Source organism: Calidris pugnax, unplaced genomic scaffold (assembly GCF_001431845.1).
Source record: "Calidris pugnax isolate Ruff unplaced genomic scaffold, ASM143184v1 scaffold124, whole genome shotgun sequence".
NCBI classification, from domain to species: Eukaryota; Metazoa; Chordata; class Aves; order Charadriiformes; family Scolopacidae; genus Calidris; species Calidris pugnax.
The window spans coordinates 65,185-90,194 of NW_015090914.1; the positions used below are offsets into that span (position 1 = coordinate 65,185).

The following is a 25,010-nucleotide window of genomic DNA, read 5'->3' on the forward strand; positions in this document are numbered from 1 at the left end:
CAGAAATAATTAATTCACAATAATTTGATGGACATTCAGATTTTGTCTAGAACCTTGAATCCAAGCCATCTCAAATAGGACAGAATTGTTTCAAATTTGACAAACAAAGTCTTATTTTAATAAGAGCTAAGCTGTTAGCACCATAAATATTTATCCAGACAGCAAATACAATTACCAAGATAAATACAGAAATCTTTTATGATTAAAAATAACATCCTCTTAATTTTTCTTACTATTAAGAAACCAGAAGTTCTGTAGCAAAGAAAAATTCCCCCTAATCACAAATAAAATGTTAAATGAGCTCCAAATTCTCTGAAAATGCAGTTTACCCGTAATTCACTGAGGGAGGCATCAGGATCCACCAAACTGCTCGTGTCTCCGCTTCCTCTCCTAGAGGAGTTGCCGCTCAGAGGAGTTACACTTACTGAATTGCGCGATGATGGCTTAAAAAGGGAAAAACACTGTATCAGAAATCATGGTGTCATTTCTGGTATACTTGACGTTATCTCTTTGATGATTTATCAGTTACCATAACATTACAGTTTTGAGTTTTCTGTCCAGAGGACTTACATAAGGAGGCTGTTACTGCTGAAAAACTGTAGAAGTTTAAAATATTTCTAAAAATTATAATTTCTGCCACTCAGGATTCAGGAAAGTCTCCAGTGGAACCTAGCATATGAATTTTTATAGCCCTAGCCTCTTGAAATTCAACCTTTCCTGCCAAGTATTTCTCACACAGAAAAATTCTCTAAAAACTAATACTTGCTAAAAGTAATCTAATAAAGTTCTTTTCCTGGGAAATAAGAGACAAAACATTAATTTTGTAGATAAAAAGACTGGTCTAAAAATACCTCTTTGCAAGCTCTTAAAAATGACTAAAATACACTCTATTAAAACCATACAGCATTTATACTTTTAGAGCTATTTTGATACTCGCAAATTTATAGCTGAACATTGGCTTTCAGTGATTTTTAAATTAAAGACTCTTACCCTTGAAAATATTTCTGATTGTGATTTTTCACTCTTTTCTTCCAGCTGAAAGAGTAAAGGGGAAGTGATCACAATACACATTTTGCAATGAGGGACTACTGAAGCGCCATCTTCTGTTCAAAGATACTAAGAAATATTTAAGAACAAAAAATAAAAAAAATGGAAAAACTTTAAGAAATTCCAGAAGTTAGCATAAATCGAGACAGGAAAAATAACCATTCAGCCTGAAAAAGTCGTTTTTAACCTCAATTGGAAAATAAATGAATGCTTATAAAGAAAAAGCCAGAAACTTTTTTTAAAAGTCTGTATCAATATTAAAGTACTGATAAACAAAACACGTTTCACTATTTTACATTTCAACAGGGTAGTGACTACAAGACTTGGTGGCATTACAAACACAAAGCTTCATGCAAGTGCACTTTAGAAAAAGTGGTGACAGCAGTGTGAATGTCCTAGTTATGAGAAAACACATCTGTTCCTTCAATCTCTTTGGTGAAACCCGCAGTTACATCAGGACAAAACCAACTCAGGTAAAAGCCCGTAACTAAGATGTACTAATTAACAGCAACCTACAAAATAATTTCAATTCATATTTTGTGTCTTGAACCCTAAGCAAAAGAATTACCACCCTCTCTTCTGATTTAGGAAACTCTGATATTGCACACTTATATTGTACATTTCCTACATTTTAACGGATCAAAACAGGTGGAATTCAATTAAGACATTAACACTTTGCCATATTTCCTAAAACAATCATGATACATTGAGTATTGAATCTGAAACATCTGGCTTCTTCAAAAACAGTTGTTTTTCTCCCTGCCCAGGGACAAGAGATTTGGAATCCTGCTACAATCACAGTAGAAGCAAATGTTACTTTATGGGATCTTTCTTTTTCCTTTTATTGTGGTTTCTCCAGAAGCAACATTGCTTTTCCATGGCAAATTCAGCATCTGCAATGACGTACTGAAATTGTAAATTACAAATATTTGTCACCATTGTGATGGTAAAACGATGTTAGGATCCATTTCGAGTAACCTAAAATATAATTTTGGAATCTAATAATATAATATATTAATTATTATATTAGTAATAAAATTAACTAAGAAGGTACCATGATTGCCAGACTCAGCCTCCACTTTTCATTTTAGCAAAGCATTTATTTCAGAAAAGCAGGTTTCTTAAGAGAGGGAAAAAAACGCTAAATTTTAAGCTGAAGAAATGACTGGTCTAGGTCACGCTTTAAGCATGTACAGATGATAAATACTGTGGCATTATTAAAATACACATTACACAGCACTATAAGAATATTGAATCATATAAATGCAGAGTGACAGAAACAGTGGTTGCAAGGGCACTCTAGCAGTCACCTTCCAAAGCTGCCAACTGCCCAGGTTAGCTGTGGCTTTAGCTAAATCTCACCAGCTTCTGAGGATGGAGGTTCTCCAACCTCGCTGTAACCTGTCAGAGTGCAACGCTAGCCTTCTGGGGCTTCTTGTGCTGGCTCATCTCAACGTCCTAAGCTGCAGTGTGAGACTGCTGTCCCTTGTCCAACTGCCTGGCACAAGGAGGGAGTGTGGCTCTTAACCTCATCAAGCAGTTGCAGGCTGCTGATATTAAGTTAGTAAGTTTGCTGTATTCACCACAGTATAACAACAAGCATTACACTCACACTATTCAAACCTTGGACATCGTCTGCATCCGAAACAATGCTTCCCCTGCGGTTGGAACGACTGAAATAGTCAGCAGCAGTTTCACTTTGATCAGAAAAATCAGAGTACTTTGAAAGATAAGGAGAAGGGTGAGAGAGAACTGAAGATGATACCACAGAATGAACAGAAGTTCATTTAAAAACAACAAACAGGAAATCCTAACTTAAATCTCCAATATTGCAATGTATTCTATCTTTTCTAACAGTTTAACAGTTGTAAAATCTTAATTACTCTTTTAAATTTTTGCTATTTTCAGTGTGTCTGCATGAACGAAACATGTGCTACACTGATATGACTTCTTTAGCCAGTTTACGCATTGTTTTCAAACACTCTCTTCACATATTTATTATTCTTGTAGTTTACAGTATCTGAAAGCAATGAACATTTATTATTGATCCATTTTCTTCATTTAGAGTCATATAAAACACTACAATCAGGGATACAAAAGGGTTTAGTACTAATATAATGCCAAACAGAAGCTACAAAAATGACCTTGTTATATAATAAAAACAGATTATACAATCAGAAGTTGATAAATAAAAATTACTATTTTTCTCCAGAAATGTTGTCTTTTCTTTAAATCAACACAATCCCAACGCTATTAATTATGAATATGATCTGGGCTTCCTCTCATTCATAATTTTAAGAGGCCTTACAATAGAAAATAAGCGCACTCCTCTGAAAGCCATATGTCAGACAGGCACCTAAAAAGGTGAAGAAAAAATTCTAATGGTGCACATCACTGGTCAAAAAGGCATAACAGTCATTACAACGCCATGGGAATTCTAGTGAAATGTTTAACCAAGAAAACATTATGCATGTTAGACATAGTATTTAATGAGAAGAGTAGGTTTATCAAAAGCGTTGAATTGATAGCATTCTACTTCAAAAGGCAGAAGGTTGCTGTGAACATTATATTTAGTTTTAAAAGTGATTTATGAAAAAAAAAATCTTTAAGGAGACAGTTTAAAAATAAACTTCCCTTATCCTATTTTTAAATTAATTCTTAATTTCTTTGTACTTGAAGCACATGAGCAATGTAGCCTCATCTCATTCTGATTAAAAGACAGTGAGATTTTTTTTTAATGTAAATGTGACCAGTTACATATAAACCACTCTGCTGATGAACACCTGTCTGAGCTTCTGTGTCCTTAGGACTACAGAATTTGTACTTTTTGTCACTGTTTGGTCATATTCTATTTCTCTGCCAAAGACTTTGAGCTGTATCTACATTTTAAATAATATCTTTGTAATTCTTAAATAAATTTTTACACTCAGAAAGTTGGCTAAACTTTCTTATTTCACTTGCATTTCATAATGTATAGAGATGCTGAACAGAATTCTGCTGACATGAATTATGCTTACAGCAAAAGAACAAACAACTTGAGAACTGCAAACAATCTATGACAACACTGGGCTCTTTTTCATTGAAAATCAACTTATCTTTGCTTTGAAAAGTGAATATGTCTGATAAACCTTGCTGTTCTTCCTTCTATACCTTTTGCACTTCTAATCTCTTTCTCAGTGGGCTTAAGATGGAAATGCACCATGTGGGGTTTCACCAGTGTTCTCTGTTGTTTCCATCGTCTCTCATAGTTTCTCTTCCAATTTCCAGTGAGTACTGAACTAACTTCCAATGCACTATCCAGAGTGAAATGGAAACATGAACCGTAGCAACAGTAGAGAATGAAAGTTAAGCTACGAGTAAGACTTCTACTTTGTTGCTCAATACCTTTTTTAGAATTATTTCATTAAACAAATACTTTGAATTCCATTAAACATTCACCAGTGTGAATGGTACCTTGGCATGATTGTATCATATATACATACTGAGATCTGATACATATATTCCTATACATGATTAAATTATGCACTTTTAAGAAATGAATCTTAATGTTAAGAGAAACTTTGGAGACAAGTAGTATTTTCACAGGTCAAGAGACTTTAGAGATGGATGTTAGTTTAATATCTCTTAGGTTTTGGAACTTCATAAAGCAAAAGCAAAATTCCCTTTTTCCTACCCCCTCAAAAATTCACTCTGACATCTTTTGTAGCTAAAAACATTCAGTCTCTGACAAATCTGGGCTTATTTGTTTAGTCTCTGTAATATTATTAAGATTATGTGAAAAATTAAACCAGGACATTATTTTAATTTAACCTATATTGGAACACTGCTCGACATTTTCGTGTAGTGGGACAAACGAGCAGCTGTGCCAGTGAAATTATGACAGTTGTTCTGCAGCTGAAACAGGGGGTAGAAGTATTTAAAAATCGCTTTGCAGCACAAAAGCCACCTTTGGAACAGCTCGTTTAACACAATACAGATCCAGGAACAAATTTCTCTCAGTTTTGAATACCGGTCACCATAAAAATAACCCAGCTGCTTACCCTAACCTACTTACCTAACAAAGTCTGCCTTAGTCCTCTTCCCAAAAAGAACGGTTTTTGTGCCTAAATCGTAGTATCAGTCTCACGGGCCTGCCCAGCTATGACATAAGGTGGTAACTCCCACAACGTACCGAGTACTCCAGTTGCCAATTGCTTCCAATTATATACATTACAAACATTTAGATGCTGTCTAGAAAAGCAAATTCCTTATTGCTTCTACACTTCACTGTCTTCCTGCTAAAACTTTGCATCTTGCTAAATACCACATCTGTGACAAATTACATTCTTTTAGTGTGAAATTGAAAATTTGAGTCTATGTATTGTCAGTAAAATGACCCCTGTGGTAAATACTCCTGGTCATTGTGCGTTAGTGTCACAGCATGCAGCAAATCATGCAAGAGAAACGCTCACCACAGGACTACTGCGAACTGAGCTTGATCTTGAAGAATAACTAGATTCAGATGGCTAAAGAAAAGTTATGAAGAAAGTTTTCACAATTTTCATAATTTTTGTTTCCAAAAAAAAAAAAAACAGCCAAAAGCCTATTACACTTACAGTGTGAGAACTATATGAGCTACGTAATCCATCGCCACACAACGATGCCTGAGAAATAGGGAGTGAAATACTATTTATATTCAGTCTCAGAAATAACTATACCACACACTTATACACTGTATTTCTTACGCACTGTAACATACTTTTATCTTATCCCACGTGTGCATTTTCCAGTTAATATTACTTTTTGACAGGACAAACAACTTTTAAAAGTTTCCAGCAGCATTTGCTCTTAATGTTAGGCATGTCTATTTCCAAATATAAATCTAAGAATTTCCTTGAAAAATTGCCAAGTACTTTTTTAAAAGTATCAAATCTTAACTATTTTCAGAAGAAAATTAAAATTAATACTTAAATTACAATTTGGTTTTCAGTGTTCTGCAGGCTTTAGAAGTTTTAATCCACCTTGGGAAATGAAGCTATACTGTACACTTATCACTTTTACTTTGTGCTTGCCGATGCAGGGTTTCCCGCAGGAGAATGCGTTACAGTTGGGCTCGATCTTAAAGGTGTTTTTCCATGAAATGATTCTATGGTGCAAGGCTGAAATCTGTTTATGCAATGGATAATAAAAGCAGTTCTGGGCAAAAAAAAAATTGCTGGTTTTCCCTTATCTATGAAGGGAACTCTAGTAAATATTAGAATTATATGTATATTAGGATAAAACGTAATAGCATTCATTATGGTCTTCTCAAGAACATGCACAAAGCCAAAAAAGTTATCTCGGTTTGCAGTCCAAGTGCAGAACAAGACCTCAGTAACGTAAAAAAAAAAAATCATAAGAATACTCGAAGGTTTTCCTACATCGATTTAGTATCTCTCTAAATGGCAGTATGAGTTGGAATATTGTAGCAGCAAAGGGCATAAAGTTTCAGGCATGCGTGTGGCTTCTTAAAGACAATAACTTTTTGTAGAGCTAACTAACCATTCTTATGGCACTTCTAGCTACTTTTTATTTACTAAAATATGTGGATTAGGTTTGGTTTTGATCCAATTATGTTTTTTATGATTATGAAATTTAAATACAGCACCAAATTTGAAAGTATTTAAAGTGTATTTATTACAAATTTCTAAAATCTGGCAATGATTTTTCCTGTTCTAACAATTAACTTAAGTATTATACACGCAGTTGTTATTCAGTATGCTTGGATTAACTTGGTCTAATCTCACTGTTCTTCAACAGCTTGTTGTATTCACAAACTTTATGCTTGTCTGTAAAAAGATGAGTAAAACTGCAACTACTAGAATATTTAACAGCGTTAAAAACATTAAAATGAATGCCTCCACAAAATCACACATATAAGCTGCAACTTTATTTAAAAATATGGGAAAAAAATGCACATGTAATACTGCCAAGCCTCATGACTACACAATGCAAGTTTAAGGCAACCATGCAAATGGTGCTTACGAACCCAACTGGTACTTCTTATCAAACCAGTGTTTACAGAAGGAAACACCTATTAAGAAAAGTGTAATTTTATATTTCTGAGAGCCATTCAAACATATAAAGATAAGCAAGATATTATTTTGTATTGTACTAACCCTGTAACTCGTAGTTGTTGCCACTGGATCACTGTATAGGGAAGACAACTGTAGTGTGAGGAATAGAAAAATTCAGAAACACTTTTTCGGTGTACATTAATTTTTTTGTCTATATTCCCCCAAAATTCTAAAAAAATTGAAATTTTACATCTATAACAGACAGGAACTTTATGAAATGTGTGGATAAACATTCCAAGAAAACCCATTATTCTTGAAATCATAACCTAAAGCATTAATTAAAGCAATCTGGTATTTTTATCAGAAGGTAAAGAAAGATAAAGAAGAGAATGATCAGAAACTAGGTAGTTTTATGTCGATTTCCTCTAGCTACCTGACCATGACAATAGCTGCAGGTACTGGCAGATACTACCCATCTCACAGCAGACCATCGATTTATATTCCTGTAGAAAAAAGTAGCACGCTGACACTAAAGACTTTTTACTGTTATCATTTTTTAAAAGCAGGACTTTGAAAAAGCAAATGTCCCAGCTGTTAGTTGTTTTCTTTATATTATACAGCTATCATGAAACAGGAGCTATTTTAAATTTAAAGCCCCACATACGCAGAACACGAAATACCTTGCATGTTATCCATTCATTTTATAAAAGCCAACCCTTAAAGGCAAGAAATACAATTGTAACTACTATTAGATGTAATAATTTGCAGTGTTAGCGCAGGATAGAGAGAGAAGTTTGCTTCTTACAGCATAAGTAACAAAACCCAAATAGATGTATTTTATGTACATTAAAAACATTAATATAGGAAGAGAAGACAGACCCGAGTAAGGCCGGAAGGAACTGGTTTACTATATCTAAGGCTGCTATAATTTCTTTGATCATAGTAAATTCCACTCTGTGAGGGGAAAAAAAGAAAAGAGAAAAAGGTTGTATCTGTAGATCTTGTAAAGAAAAGTTCTATCTCAACATTGCCCACGTTACCAACTGTACAGAACATTGTAAAAATTTTCCCTATGGTTACCTCAAAATCCATGGAACTTTCTAAAACAAGTGCAAAACCCACAAACTTATGTACTCCACATTATCTGTATTTTAGTGTCCCACCCAACTAAAGGTATTCCTCCCTAATAAATAAGGAAACACTGAAAAGTTTATCTAAACCCTGACAAGTGCAGCATAAAACACATGAAAAACATATTTGACAAAACTTGTTAATAATTAGTACAAGGATTTGCTTGATCTTTTTTTTTCTTCTTTTTTTTCTTTTTTTTTCCCCCATTAGATATCACCCTGAATCAGAGAATTTGAGGAGAGAGGAGGACAACAATTCCTAAGAATTTAATAGGGAACGGATGTTGATGTGACCAGCATTAGTTTGTACCCTACCACTTTTCTTTATACCAAGTGTGCATACTGGAAGCCTAGCAATTATACTTTAGCTTATTTCCATTGGTTTTTTTGACACTTCCTACACAGATTGCATACATATGCAGATGTGAGGAAAAATTTGATATACACAAAGAAGAAAAAAAAAGTAGCGCTTTCTACCTCAATATGTCTTAGGAGGCAGAAAGATTCATGTTATGCATTTATTTAGAACTGAGGAAACAGGAAAATAGCACCTCAAAAGTGCTCAGAGAAGTGTTATAATTCAAATAATTATAAGTAAATATAAAAATTATTTCAGACTTGTCTCAATACAGTTGTCTCAATTCCTGGGAGTCAGGCTGCTGCTCTAACTCCCCCAACCCTTGATGCAACTACTATTTTATCAGTGCCAAAACCCTCCGATAAATTACATCAGAAGTATTTAATTTCTTGGCACTATATTCACATATGTTACACACTAAACTTTCTAGAATAGTTTTTGGAAGATTACAATCCACATGCTTTCGCAACGGTTCACTCGGTTAATGTCAAGGTTTATGGTAAATTCAATCTGCTTTACATCTATATTTAAAATGTATCTAACTGATAATAATGATAGGGGCAAAGTGTAAATAACAGAACACACATCTCCATCCTGACAGAGGATGGAGAACTTCAGTGAAGTTCCATTTTTAAATGCTTCCAAAAGCCTTCCAGAGGCCTCCAACAGAACATGATTTCTGTTCAGCTGATTTGATTTTCTGTGGGATTCCACAGCAGTCAGCTTTACATACTCAGCTTCAGGTCAGAATTTGGTCAATACTAGAGGTTTCTTTTTTTCCTGAAAACACTTATGCTTATGTCAGCAAGCTAATAAATTTATCCATAACTGTACTAGTATGCAACTCTACACACTTTGTATATTTATAATACATATTATAGTAGAAAACTAACCAATAGATCTTTATGGGAATAAGCGGCTTTCTTCTTGGAATTATGAGATTCACTGTAAGCATGACTCTAAGAATAAAATTTAGAAAATTAATACTATATAACAGCATGTTTAATCTTAAAATGTAAAGAAGTCAAATATAAGGATTTGAGATATTTATCACCTACAACCAAAACACAAGAGAAAATTCTAACTACAGAAATATGACCTATTATTCTAATTATATCACTGTGTAAAAAAGAACTGATAAGTGAAACTATACTTATCTCTGATTAACACACTTGGCTTAAGCCCACATTCACATTTCACAAAAAAATGTAAAACCAATAAATGATTTTCCATTAAATTAAGCTAAAGTTTCTATATAGAAATGGAGAATATAAATATATGCACACACACACTTTAAAAAAAAAGTGTGTCTTCCATCTCTAATCTGTACATCACTTCACTGCAAAGTTCAGCAATAACAGATGAATACAAAAAAGTGCTTACTGTAAGACAGCTGTCTGTAATATGGGCCTTCATTAGATTTTCTCCCAGAGAAAGTTTATAAATGCATTCTATGGAAAGTGTTAGAATCATACTGCTATTCTAGGTCTGAAAGTGTGACACTACAAATTTATATCTTATTTAAATCAATAATTTAAAAGTAGAAAGTTAGTGCCATGACACCTTCAAAACAAAGCATAAAAGCAATCTTCACCCAAATACATGCATAGTATTAATACACAGGTACCGAGTATCTTGTAGATCTATCCTTAGCACTGTCACACTGAATTAAAAGAAAATGAAATTGAAATCATGAAGGTAATAAAAAAAGATACAAAAATGAGCTTTTTTCCAAAAATGTCTTTAAAAAGTCTTAAAAGGAAGTTACACGAAGACATATTCTATTAATTATGAAAATTTATCCATGAAGGAATGCCATTTAACTAATCTAAAGGGCATTCTAAAGCTGGAATACCTTTTAATAGAAACCTATTTTTTCCCCAACTGCATCCCAATTTCTGAAGAGTGAGATAATTTTGGACAGCCTAGGTTATGTGAAAAATTTCAGGTGGCTTTGGTAACAGAAATTTAAACAATTAAGCGAAGTCTCATACTTTGTATTGAAATTATATTTAACTGAGACAGTATTTGTAGGTTATGTGGTAAAGGGCTCATCTCCACTCAGGCAAAAGAGTCCAGAGGACCATCAGTCAGCCCTGATGTCATCATGATGCGGGGGCTTCTCCAGGTCACCTTGCAGACTGAAGCAGGTTACTGACTACGGGGTATGGAAGACATTAGGGGATGCAAGGGAATAGCATTTTGGGATCGGGGGAGGAATCAAAGGTGGGGAAAAGGAGGGATAAATGTGTTTTCAGAAGGACCAAGTGTGTGAAAAAGGAGGAATAGCAGGATGAAAAGGCCACCTGCACATAAAGCAATTACTGGTCTACCAGACTCAGCAATTCAACAATGCTTACAAAACCAGCTTTTGTACAATAGCTTAGCCAATGTCCCCATGTTTCTTGTCACTCAACGGCAGCAAAATTTGTGGAGTTTAGACATATTTTTTTTTTAAACATACAAATCTTAAATTTTCAAAGCAAGCTTGTATTTTGTAGTTCATTTAAAATTTCACAGGTGTAACTTAGCCATTCTGACTGTAGGCAAATGCACAATCCAAAATGTTACTTAGTATCACCCTAAACTTTATTAAAAAGCAAAACAAAAACTGAAGGTAGTTTGAGAATATTATATGATATACGAATACCATGCTGGAGTATTACCCAGTGTAATTTTCAAGATGAGACCTACTAAGAGGATTACAAGCAAAAAATTGTCTATTGTTAAGTCTGAAAATTCGTTACGGAGATCAACATTAACATCAAAAATTCCCTAATTTCAGATTGGATATGTGTTTATAAATTAATATAGGCCAGGTTTAGTTCACATTATTTCATATAGTTTTCATATTACCTCAACAGTTCCAATATGTCCAATATTTATACTACATTAATAATAATAAATTATTTTATATAATTTACAGCCTATGGTACCTTTTTGTGTTGCTAGAAGTATTACCGTACAAGACACACTGGATACTGTATCAATTTTAGCCAACTTAACCATTTATTATTTTTCAAATAGTTTTTATCTTTAATTATTAACTACCAATAAGCAAGCTTTCTATCAGAGAATGGAGACAGATCACTAAAACAATCATTATCATCACAAGACTCAACTTACACCTTAACTATTAACAGCTTAACAGTCTACTAACAAATATTTAAGTTGCCTCAACTAGGAATACCACAAAATATACAGAAATACCCAATTCTGAAAAAGTAAAATTTCTGTTTTTTTTATTCCAGCCTTGACTGTAGGGCTGACATTGCAACACAATCAAGAAAAAAAAAACAGTTTTCTGCCATAACTTTTAGTAATATCTTTGTACCTATCGAGCTTGATGCACAACCTTTGCCAAATTTATTTTTAATTCTCTTTGTGGGGACACTAGAAGAGAGAGACTAGAGAGACCAATTCCCTTCAAACTTGAAGTTATCTTCAAGACACAACAATTAAAACTTTCTTTGAGCCCTCAAACTTGCTATCACAAAATTCAATTACATTAATCGTTGCAGCAGTCCAGGTAATAGCATTTTCTATAAAGAAGTGTGCTTTCACCAAACTACTGCTTTGGGAAGGAGATACAGGAAACGTTAGAATGTGAACACATGAAAGCATGCTCATTCCAGGCTACACACCACAAGATCTCTCCTTCTGGAGGTACTTGCTCTGCTTCTGTGAGACCCACTGGCATCCATAGAACTCTTAAAAATGAAATTATAAAAATATATCAGCATATAAAATGATTTTTAAAAGCTCTAATGATGACTGTTCATCTTCACTGAAAGGCACAAAATAACAAAGGTAGTCAAAGAAATTCTGTGTAAGCCCCCCCAAAATGAGCTCAATTACCTGCTGAGCTCAAACCCTATTCTTTAGTCAAGGGCAAATTACCTAATCTGTTTTAGCATGATTTGTACGTTAACTAAGGCAAGAGCAGATCTAAGCAAACCTGTACCACCTCACTAGTTTCTAAGTGTTGCCATGTAGTATGTTTTATATGCTTTTTCTGTAAACCATTTACTGTTTGCAAAGTAGTTAACACTACCTGATTTAAACAATTTATTTGGTAAAAATATCTGTGATAAATTGCCAAAACACTTAACACCAGGACTTGTGAGACGTTATGCAGAATTCAGTTACTCAAAGATTACATTTAATTGCTGAAATCTCTTATAAGTGATTTATTATGGTATTTCAGTCACACAAAGAAATAGCTTATTCCATCTTTCAGAAATAAACCAAATCCTTTTTAGCAATTTGTCCCTCTCCTGGCCTATATATCCAGATCAATGACAGGCTAATTTCTAGGCAGATTTACTAAAACCAAGAAAATGTTTACAAACCTTCAATAAAACAATTCTTTAGCACTGTATATGACCTAAAGAGGATACAGGAGAGCCTATACAATACCATAAATACTTCTATTAGCAATCTTTGGGATACCTTCTATAATTCAGGTAAGTCTTTGCCACTAATGAAAGAAAGAAATTTCTCAAAGAAATAAAACCCTGCATCATAACAAACTCTTCAAATTGTATCCTAAGGTGCTACTCCTCCCCTCTCCGCACCCCCCCCCCTCCCCCATATTATAGAAATGTGGTAATACTTAAAGAGCAAGAAATGACACAACAGTGAGCAGACTACTGTTAGCATCACTTTGGAATGAAAGCCCAAGTTACAAATCAGCACTACTCATTTTCTGTAATTGCACTAATTCAGGATGACTGAGTCAGCAGTAGTATTTAGTTTATTAAATAAAATTTGCCTGTTCACAGGATCTCTGAGATAGATAGGGAAAATGGGAAAGAGATTTTTTTTCCCCCATTAGACTTATCTAAACTAGACCAGTGTTTGATCATTGATAGCACCTCCACATCTGACCACTAGATTTGATGTGAAGCAGTATTCCCAAGACAATTGACAACTGCTGTAAGAATCTCATGCAGTACTCCATCATTTCGAGACAAGCCATTAATTCTTACTAGTTGGCAATATCTGAAGCCTAAGTGAGCACAATTACCCAGGTTTTTAAAAAAGAAATAAACCATATTAGACTGGAGTAACAGTAAAATATGACACTTGAAACTTGTCATTAAACATACGTTATTCCAAAAAATTGATTGTTGAACTACACATTTCCAACAGTTTTCAAATGCCTAGTAATTATTTTCAGAAATGAAAATATACTGTAAATAAAAATATGTAGATGAAAAAAGCATGAAGCATTTATCGTAAAAACATAGCCAAAGAACTAAAATGCGACAATTGAAATTCATTTTAAATTCAAAGATTGAAATACATGAAAATAAACTACCTTGTTAACACTGATGGAAATAAAATACTAGATAAACTTTAACATTGTATTTGACTTAAAATACTGATTCTAAAACTGCTAATACTTGGAACACTTAGAGCATCATCTGCTCCCTAAGAAAATAAAACCAAAACCCAAATTCTTTTTTATTTTTTAAAAGCCATGATGGAAAAGGCAAAGCATACACTTTGAACACAAAACAAATATGAATGTCGACTGGACCGGTGAGAATACCAGGCCCTCTGAATCTTCCTGAGAAAAAAGAAATGCAGAGTTATTTCATAGAAAAAAAAAAAAAAAAGAGAAAAAGAAGATGACAAACTAAAAGCAAGCAAAGGCGAGCAACATGCTGTTAGCACTTTTAATGCTATGTATTATAGTAATGCTATTATCATTTTGAATAATCTATTCTGGCAAGGGAACTCATTCAAGTTAGAACCATGATTTCACCCGATTTGGGTGAGTATGCCAACACACTACATTGCAAGTTGTAAAAAAGGGGGATTAATAATTAAGTTACTGTTCAGTAGTCAATCTTTTTTTCTGATTACTGTATTAATGTAGAAAAAAAGTAAAAGCTTTTTTAAATTAAGAATTCAAGTAAAAATGAAAAAAAATTGAAAGTTTTGTAAAATTACAAGTACAGTAGTAAGAAATTTAATATATAACTACTCCAGTCAGATTGTGAACATTTTACAAAGTTATTTTAGCCCTAATAGAGATGATCATTCCCAGTTGCCTCATACATATTTCAGATTTTCTCCTCTATTGTAGGAACAAAGCTTCTTAAGCAAATTGATCAATTTTAAGTTCTATAGGTAGTTCTGCTCTACAATGACAGTAAAAATAATAAACCCAACTTACAAAATTTCAGGGAGGACAACTAGCTGAGGTACCTTAGTATCTTTTGTTCTGTTGAAAGATCAGGGAATGTTCATTTTGACTCACACAAAGGAATACGTAAGAAGTAGCAGGACAAAAATATAACTACGTTAAAATTAAACATTAAAATGCTTCATGTGCCATAAGCTTCTCAAATTTTTTGTTACAGTAGGTAAGCATGTTAAGAATAAGCTTAATTTTCAACTATCCCATTTAAAGGCTACACCACAGTTCTAAAACTAGGAATCCTTCCTCAAATGACTCACTTTCTACAGTTTTCAATGTCAAACTACTCTGAAGATTGTATGCAAGTCATCTTTAGAGTTAAAAGCTCAGCCTCCAAACCATAGATGGGTATCTAAAGTGTAAAGCTAGCTTTCATAGTGCTTATGGTCTACAGTATCACTGGATATATCAACTTCTTTAATATTAATTTTGCGACTATCCAAGGGGCCTAGTTAATACTCTTCATGAAAGTAATTTCCCAAAGGAGGAAGGTGGGTGGGGAAAGAGGTTAATTTCATAATGACATTTTAGTCATCATGGAATCATGGAATTGTCAGAGTTGGAAGGGAGCTCTAGAGAGCATCTAGTCCAATTCCCCGGCCAAAGCAGGGTTGCCCAGAGCATGTCAATCAGGACGGTATCCAGGTGGGTCTTGAAAATCTCCAGAGAAGATCTTCAGATCAGAGAAGAGGACTCCACATCCTGGGCAGCCTGTTCCAGGGCTCTGGCACCCTCACTGGAAAGAAGTTTCTCCTCCTATTTGAGTGGAGCTTCCCATGTTACAGCTTGTGCCTGTTGCCCTTGTCCTGTCACTGGGAACCTCCTTTAACCCACCCTTTAGACACTTGGAAGCATGAATAAGGTCTCCCCTCAGCCTTCTCTTCTCCAGGCTAAAGAGTTCCAGCTCTCTCAGCCTTTCCTCAGCAGGGAGATGCTCCAATCCTTGAATCATCTCTGTTGCCCTACGCTGGACTCTCTCCAGCAGTTCCCTGTCTCTCTTGAACTGGGGAGCCCAGAAATGGACGCAGGATTCCAGTTGTGGCCTCCCCAGTGCAGAGCAGAGGGGGAGAATGACCTCCCCTCCACCTCCTGGCCACACTCTTCCCTACGAAGCCCAGGATTTCATTGGCCTCTTGGTGACAAGGGCACATTGCTGGCTCATGGAAAGTTTGCTATCCATCAGGACTCCCAGATCCTTCTCCTCAGAGCTGCTTTCCAGCAGGTCCATCCATAACCTATATTGGTGTCTGGCATTCTTCCTCCCCAGGTGCAGGACCCTACACTTGCCCTTGTTGAACTTCATGAGGTTCTTTCTCTGCCCAGCTCTCCAGCCCGTCCAGGTCACGCTGGATGGCGGCACAGGCCTCTGGAGTGTAAGCCAGCCATCCCAGTTTGGTATCACCAGCGAAATTGTTGAGGATACACTCTGTCCCTTCATCCAGGTCATTAATTAATACGTTGAACAAGACTGGACTGAATATTGACCCCTAGGGGACACCACTGGTTACAGGCCTCCAGCTTGACCCTGCTCCATTAATCACAACCCTCTGAGTTCTGTCACACAGCCAGGACTCAATCCACCTCACTACCCCCTCTTCCAGCCTACACTTCCTCAGTTTCCTAATGAGGATGTTATGGGAGACAGTGCCAAAAGCCTTGCTGAAGTCAAGGCAGATGACATCTGCTGCTCTCCCCTCATCCAGCCAACATCATAGAAGCTATCAGATTGGTCAAGTATGATTTACCCCAAATCCATGTTGACCCCTCCCAGTAACTTCCTGTTCTTCAACATGTTTGGAGATGACATCCAGAACGAGTCGCTCCATTACCTTCCCAGGGACAAAGGCGAGACTAACCAGCCTGTAGTACCCTGTGTCCTCCTCCTCCTTCTTTTTGAAGGCTGGAGTGATACTGGCCTTCCTCCAGCCCTCAGGCACCTCTCCTGTTCTCCATGACCTTTCAAAGATGATGGAGACTGGCCCAGCAATAACATCTACCAGTTCTCTCAGCACTCGTGGGCGCATCCCTTCAGGGCCCGTGGACTTATGGATGTCTAGTTTGGCCAAGTGGTCTCTAACCCCGTCCTCTTCTACTGAGGAGAAATTTTCCACTCTCCAGACCTTCCCCCTTGACTCGAGAGCCTGGGATTCATGAGGGGCAGTTTAGCAGCGAAGACTGAAGCAAAGGAGGCATTCAATAACTCCACCTTCTCTGGGTCTTCCACCACTGGGGCACCCACTTCATTCATCAGTGGGCCTACGTTTTCCCTATTCTTCCTTTTCTATTGATATACTGATAGAACCTCTTCTTGTGATCTTTAACTCAACTGGGCCACTAAGGTTCTGCTTGAGCTTTGGCCCTTCTAATTTTCCCCCTGCATAGCTTCACTACATCTTCCTTTCTATAGTAAGTGACTTGAGGTTTAAAATGAACATTTATGCAATATAATCATACAACACATAGTCAGATCAGTGCCAATTTTAAATATACTTTGTGCTTATGTTAATAACATCTGCAACTTGCACGCAAACAGTTTGCTATTCATCTTAATTTCTGGTATAAAACCCCAGCTAATAAAATGCTCCCAAAACTTCAACTTCTGATACAATTTTCTGTACATTTCTGTAGGTAATTTACTGAGGGTAACAACTCTCTTCCTTGCATACAATCAGAAAATAGAAAGCCAGTGTAAAGCGTTCATCATTTTCAGGTCAAAGGATAAAGTATAGACTGCAGTATAGACTGCAAACAGACAGCTGCTGGTGGTACCTATCAATCTTGATTTGTAAGAATTTAAGTTTGAAATACGCACTTCTAAGACAGAGGTTAGCTCTCCTGTTCCAGGAAAGGAGTGCACATCTGCTCTGAAATCTCCTGCAGCAGATCAGCCTCTAAGTGCAAAAAGGTGGCATTCGATTGCGTGGCATTAGTTTCAAGGTGAGACTGCTCACAAATGCAATCTGCGTTCCACAGTTCAGAAACCCTTGCTCTCCAGCAAAAAAGCATTCAAACATTAATTCCACCAAGAGATAACAGAAACCTATGTTGTTCTAAGTGACATGAGAACTAATTACACACAAGTGTCAGCTAGGTAAAGAGACAATATAAAGTCCATACAACTTTTGCAAGTAAAATTGTAAGACAGTTCTAGGATTTCTCAACAGAAGTGGCAATGAACTGTCATAGTAGTTTTAACTATTTGAAATTATGGTTAGTCTCTGCATGTATTACTTGAATCTTCTTGACTCAAGCATTCAGACAGTGAACATCTCCCTAAAAATATAAAAAAAGACTCATATCTTCCATGTGCCTTTTTAAGAGGCACGTGAGGTTTGTGAAAGGAACCCTCTGAAGAAACATTACACTAAATTAGTACAAACTGAACAGCATATTTCTCAGATTGTAACTTAACTATCTCCACTCCTTCCTACTTAGTGGATTTCATCTAAATAAATGAACAGTCAAATATTTTATCATTATTAATTGAAAGCAAGGGGTAGGCGGTAAAAGAACGCAAGTGATGCATGGGGTTTTTTGGGGGGTTGGAGGGTGCTTTGGTTTTTTTCTATATCTTTTACAATTAGGGTGTTGGGTTTTTTTTAAGTCATAGAAGTGATTTAATCGTCATTGAAAAGATGAGCATTTGCCACATTGCTCAGAGGAAACAAATAAATGCAAGTGCTAAGAGAAAAAAAAACAACAAACCAATCCCCAGAAATCAACCAAAATAAAATACTTACTTTTGAAAAGAAGTTTACCTAGATTAAAACTAATGTAACTTCATTTGAAATAGATTCATGACTTTAAGCCAGCATATGGTGGAAGCAATAAACATTTAAGAAAAGCATCTAATTTCATAGTTTGCCTTTTGCTGCCATGAAGTACCTTGCATAGCCACATCCATATATAGTTTATGTGATTGTTTTCAGTAGTAAAACACTTTGAAATTACACACAGCAAACCATTAGTAAATTACGTTCTCCAAATCCTCTGTTAGTTCCGAGTGGCATGCACAACAGGTTGCTTTAGCCTACCATCCATTTCTGTATATGAGCCCATTTTCTATCACATGAACGCTGAGAAAACTACAGAATGTAAAAACAAACAAACCATTGACAATATAGATTAGTCACCACACAAGACTGGATTCCTAAATCGAAAATTTGGGGAAAAAAAAAAATAAAATCTAAGTTAATTGCCCTGTAAACCTCAGTATAGTATCAGATACCAACAGCAGTTAGAAAACTGAAACTATGGAATAATGAGAACCATATAAAATTGAGGCAAAACCACATTTTGTATGCTGTACTTGTTACCACAGCAAGCACACCAAAACCCAAATATCAGCATTTACATGCATTTGAATATAATCATGATAAATAATAAATTTGCAATATTGCATGATATCTCAAAACTGGAATCAAATGCAATAATCATGAAATAATTAGACTGTCGAAAATCTAGTTCCTAGGTTTTTTTGCTCAAGAAATGCAAAAGTTTTTTAGGAGAAATAGGTGGAGCAACACACAGCCATATGTGTAAATATTATCCAAATTCTATTAATTTTTTAAAAAGAGACTATTGTGAACACTTTTGTTATAATCCATATGGGAAGAAACCAACTGAAAACTGCATAACCAAAGTCACATATATCTAATTACTATTAAAAATAGATTAAAATAATTTTCTTTATTTTTCAGTTGTTTACCCTATGCATTAGGCAGCGTACAATTTTGGGTATGGTCACATTTATTATTTATGCTGCCAGTTATCCATATTTACATAGAGCTTTTGCACAGCAACAAGAAAAGAAACTGCCACGTGTTAAGTAATGGTTCTTATAAAAAACATGAAAATCACCGACTGAATCATCCGCAAGTCTAATAATTCAAATCCAGACCATATTAAACTTTACATTAGAAGTTGAAAACTGTTCCTGTCTATGCAAAATTATTTATGCAAGTCTGAGTTATGGACATTGTCATACGTTCTCTCCTCTGTTTATTTAAAATTAAGTAAGCAGTAATAAGAAAGCCTCAGCCCTTTAAATAGCTAAAGATAAACATTTAGACTCATCTTAGTCCAATTTTGATTGCTAGGATTGAATTTACTGCATTTGTTAAAAGTAAAACATTCAAGCATCTGATTTTGCCTGGAAAGCCAGAATTTAAAAATCACATTAAATATGTTTTATTTTTCATTTGAAAGAAATAGTGGCAAAATCACATTAAATATGTTTTATTTTTCATTTGAAAGAAATAGTGCTAACCGCATATTTTGTATGTAAGAATTTTTTCCACAATATGAGCATAAATTTTAAGGAAGTTAAAAATTAATGTTTAGATTAATATTTTGTGAGTTGCTATCCACCAGTAAATGCAATGCAAGGTATCCTTTTAGATGTATAACCCAAGGGGAAAGAGGACTGTATAGGAAGAGAGAGAAGCTAACAGTCGCCTGATGCTGAAAATACTAGCACGCAGCTGAATTATACCAAAAGACAAAATCTGATGCAAGTAAAGAAATATAATACATTAAGAATTTTAGTAAAGGTTTGCAGTAATTCCCGATGATTTACAGCACCTCTTTTTGCTGTCGCTCCAGCTCTCTCATACGTATCTCTCTTGCTTCTGCTCGAGCTGCCCGTTTGGCTGCAAGCCTGGCTTCTGCCTACAAGCAAATCGAAAATACTAAAGTTAAACCATTATACAAAGAAATGTGTTTTTAAGTACCCAATTTAATAATCTCTTCTCAAAAACACATACAAATTCTAAGATAGCAATACCTAAGTAGTAAAGAAGTCCAAGTTCTCAGAATGAAATTTCAGAAAGGATACATCCTAAGTCTTTACAGATAATCATTACTAGTCAAAAAAATTACATGTTGATAGAAGACCTGAGTTCAGAAATATTACTGTCACTAAATCTAAAAATTCACGTCTTGCGGACTTTAACAGGACTTTGCCTATGCATAGTATTTAAACAAGCATGCATGCAGCTGCAGAATCTTTGGCCACAGAAAGACATGAAATCAAAAAAGAAAGAATCAAACCAAAGATATTAAACCACTGCTGTTCATGTCAAATGCTAGCTCTGCTATCATTTTGAGTTATTTCAAAAGGAAGTTGTGTTACTTTAAACAGCAATCATAAGATCTAATCAATTATTAGACAAGATACAAGAAGGAAATTTAAGGTTACAGTTCCACACGAATTATACATTCACCATCACCAAAAAGGGACTTCCCTACCTTTAAATTCAAGGTCTTATACTCCCAACACCTTCCTCAGACACAGCTCACGCTCTGAGAACCTGCTGTAAGCCAATGTAACCAACTGCCACAGCAGAAAGTTAACAACAACGTCGTTTTCAGAATTTTCTGCTGTGTTATTGGGATGAATTGGGTTGTACAAAGATCTTGTGCCCAGCAAAAGGGATGGGCAGGACAAACAGTAGCAAGACCTGCCCTTTTTCAATGGCAAAAAGCTGTACTTGAGATACCTGGTTATTGACACATAGCCTTGAGAATATGGACTTCAGTTTTTATTTAGTTATTTGTTAAACAAAATTCCTGCATCAGAACCTAATCTTGACAGGAGTCACACTAGACAATCCCTATCTGTTACTCGGAAAGGCAGAAGAAACTGTCTTCCCCACCAGATGGCTTATATTCTTTGTTAATCTGAAAAAGGTAACAGCTTCAGAATCTTTTACAACAGCTAGAGGAGGAACCTGAAGGTGGTATAAAGGAACTCTTCATGTTTTCAGGAGATAGGCATTTTTATTTAAATAAGAGATTAGCTGTCTTCAAATTAACCTTACTACAATGGGAAGACACTTGCCAACACTCCATTTGAATGTAGGTGGGACGTGGGTGCATTTACACTCAAGAGCCCCTTCTCTCCTTGCAGGGAACACCTGGACAATACTTATATCTGTTCCCACAGCTTCTGAAACAAACAGGATAAACTGGTAACCCTCTCTGTTGTACTAAGCTAAGACTTCCAAACTGATCAACTGCAACCAATCTTACTTAAGACACTGAATTCCTCCCAGAAAAGGATACATACATCACCTCTACTCTTCCTCAGTTTCAGTGAGCACAGGGAATTCACCCTGTGAACCCAACAGAATACAAAGTAGGTCCCAAAAAAGATCTGGTAACTCAGAAGCTCTTGGAATAAGGCAGTACTTCACTGCAATGTTGATGTTTAGCATCCCTGTGCCTTACTTAGTGCAGAGGCATCGCAGAAGAGCTTGTCTCAATGCAAACTCCCACAGCAAGTAAAAGATACGAAAGAACTCCCAACATAACAGTGCTAGAGCTGCAAGAAGTGAAGGCGAGGAGACAACCAACAGAGGAAAAGTTTTCTGATGCAGAGGAAAGATGGAGAAAATGAAATAAATCTCAGAATCTCATACACTGCACTAGAAGTCTTTGCTAGCATTACAAACTGATATTTCCTAGTGCTGCTTTGTGACTGCTCTGAATCCCAGAGCACTTCCATGCAGCTTTTCCATGCAAATCACACTGACTACCAGCCTTTTTCAGCATATTCCGTTTACCACCTCGATACTTAGAACACCTTCCAGGAACATTTTCCTCACAAGACATCTGACTTCTGGTTTACAGTTACTCAACTGCTGTAAGTAACATCTGCTAAAAAAGTAATTTCAGAAAAGGAAGTTGAGGAACAAAGGCTCCTTGACAATAAAAAGACAAGCAAGCCGTATTGCTGAGACAACAGCCTCAGAACAGCAAAGTACATCTACTCTATATATCCAGGCACTAAGAACTGGCATACCCCATGTCAGCATGGCAACTCCAGACTCCCCCCAAGCCTCAATAATAAGGCATACGTATGGTACAGTAAAATCAAATGTGAAGACAGTACTTAGTTTTGTTAACTGGCTTCTGTGGTGGCATCTCAAGAAATGCATTCTGTTCCTTTAAAGTGTAAGTTTACTATACAGTAAGTTGGCTAATACTATGAATTACAGCTACCAATTGAATGTTAACAGCTGCTGTCCGACGCGGGATCTGAGGGCAGCTTCTCCTACACAGACCAAGGGATTAACAACCTGACAGGAATACATATTGTGATAATGCAATATCCATGACGACACAACTTTCCACAATATTTTAAAATTGGATAACAATTTTAAATTAAGACTTTTAGAGGAAAACCTGGATATGGCAACAGAAAAGAAATGGTGCTATAAATGGCCTTGAAAATATGTATGTAAAGGTAACAAATCATTTTATTCTGAAATATGTTGAATACTCTCCTCCCTAACAAGCCATAAAAGGTGACCCTTGAAATGCCATAATATTAGAAAGGGAAAAAGTAATTCTAATAGGAAAACCAGAAGGAACATTTAGAACAATTTAATTTACATAGTTTTTTTTTGGAATTATTAATAGACATAAACCACTTAAGACAATATGAAACGGCTACCCCTTAAATGATATGCTGATCAACAAAATTTTAGTTATCTTTAGCAGACTTAGACTAATATTAGAATAATGAATGGGTTTTATAAGCTTTTTCAGAAAGTTGTTTTCCAGTTTATTGTTGACAGATTAATGTATGTTTAACATACATTAATCCTTGGAACAAAGATATTCAACTTGGTTATCTCTGTGAGATAACACCCCTTGCTATGAGACCTAGTATTATTTTAGTTCAGCATTGCGGGGGGGGAACCTTCCATTTTGTATAATTTACAACCATGCTCAAATTTTAATACATGCCTCACAGTAATTTTCAAGTAAGGTAACACTTATTACACCTTGTTATTGAGATGGCTTTTTTCTAGGCTAAATCGCAAGGTGATGTCACTGTACTGGAACCATGCACAGAATACTTGGAAGAAATTTAAAACCAGATTCCTCCTCCTTCATTAACTGTTTTCCCCAAAAATGAGAGATGAAACTTGATGAGTGAGACTGTACACAACCCAGAGCTCCACACAGAACATATCTGGTAGGATGAGAACTTCCAAGAGATTTGGTGTGAACACAGCTTCTGGAAAGTTACCAACTAAATGAAAGTGCCTTTTTGCTGACAGCACATTTCCTTTGCCTACAGTCTATGATGGCTATATTTTAAAATGCATACAGAAGCTGAGTTTTCAAACATTTATCAATTATATTATTTCAACATATTATCACTATACACAGGCATATATAGACAACAGTTTACATTACACAGCCAATTAGAATCTGCATTTTGCACTCATTTATGTCAACTAGGGTGAGCAGCTTTGTAGATGGAGTAACTCAAAGCTTCTGTATCCACTTGTATACAAACAGTACCAGTGCTTTTGTTTCCAAGTTTGAGCATTTCCTTCCAGAAAAACTCAAGTCCAAACAAACATCTGCAAGACTAAATTCCAGCTGCCTCCTTCCTATATCCGGTGGGACAAAATTCCCCTTTGTATACAAATTTTGCCTTTGTATCAACTTCTTATTAATTGCATTTTTGGTTGGTTACCTCCAGCTGTCTATTTTTCAGGTGGTGACTGTTAAGAAAGTCCTGGTGTAGTGTATATACTAGACTTATTTTGACAAAAGTGTGACTTTCCACATTTCAAAGATAATATATTACAAATTCAACACTAATACACTACAGCTTACAATCTTACACACTACAATGGGACAAATAGGGAAATATTAGGTTTAGACCTGAGACAGCAGCTGGATTTCTCATTTATCTTCAGCTAAACATATAACTATCCATAGAAATACCTTCTAAGCTTAAGTGTGATCCTATGAAGTTACACTAATCATACAATTAATATATCATTGTGACAACATTTCAGTAAATGTGACTGAAAATACTCTTCGTTTGTATTAATTGTCATATTTTTGCCTAATTACACTTTTTAATGCACTTTTTCCAGATAATGGGATTGCTTTCATCCCTACTTCTGAATTTAAGGCAATTTGAAATTAACAGACCTCTCTGGCAATGTTACTCAGAGCTTCATCTTCTGCAGAAAATCTGTCTTTCACTGGAGTTCTCTTCCGTCCTGATCCAGGAGTTCCCATTTTTATTCGCCGGTCCTATATTTCCCAAAACAGACAGGAAAAAGCTTTTCAGATGCAGAACTACAAACAATCCGAACTCCAAAACATAACACATTTTCCAATTCTTTAGCAATATAATATTCAAGAAACCTACACGTCATTGACACAAATTTATCCAGCAGTTGCATTTCTGGGAA

The 25,010-nt window shown here is 35.6% G+C and overlaps 1 protein-coding gene across 30 annotated transcripts in view; it reads right to left on the reverse strand.

Moving 5' to 3' along the window:
- Nucleotides 1–25,010, reverse strand: part of LRRFIP2 (leucine rich repeat (in FLII) interacting protein 2) — a 53,615-nt gene that overhangs the window by 18,705 nt on the left and 9,900 nt on the right. For 7 of the 30 annotated variants that reach the window (XM_014949464.1, XM_014949458.1, XM_014949451.1 and 4 more), the window contains exons 2-15: nt 24,745–24,849; nt 20,365–20,451; nt 18,816–18,866; nt 12,215–12,280; nt 10,198–10,233; nt 9,464–9,529; nt 7,962–8,036; nt 7,185–7,232; nt 7,055–7,099; nt 5,643–5,690; nt 5,499–5,552; nt 2,660–2,767; nt 991–1,035; nt 330–443 (exon numbers count right to left, since the gene is read on the reverse strand). In XM_014949464.1, coding sequence (XP_014804950.1) covers nt 330–443; nt 991–1,035; nt 2,660–2,767; nt 5,499–5,552; nt 5,643–5,690; nt 7,055–7,099; nt 7,185–7,232; nt 7,962–8,036; nt 9,464–9,529; nt 10,198–10,233; nt 12,215–12,280; nt 18,816–18,866; nt 20,365–20,451; nt 24,745–24,834 — 933 coding nt within the window. In that variant the 5' untranslated portion in view covers nt 24,835–24,849. The other 23 variants (XM_014949478.1, XM_014949477.1, XM_014949450.1 and 20 more) reach the window with 22 other exon arrangements.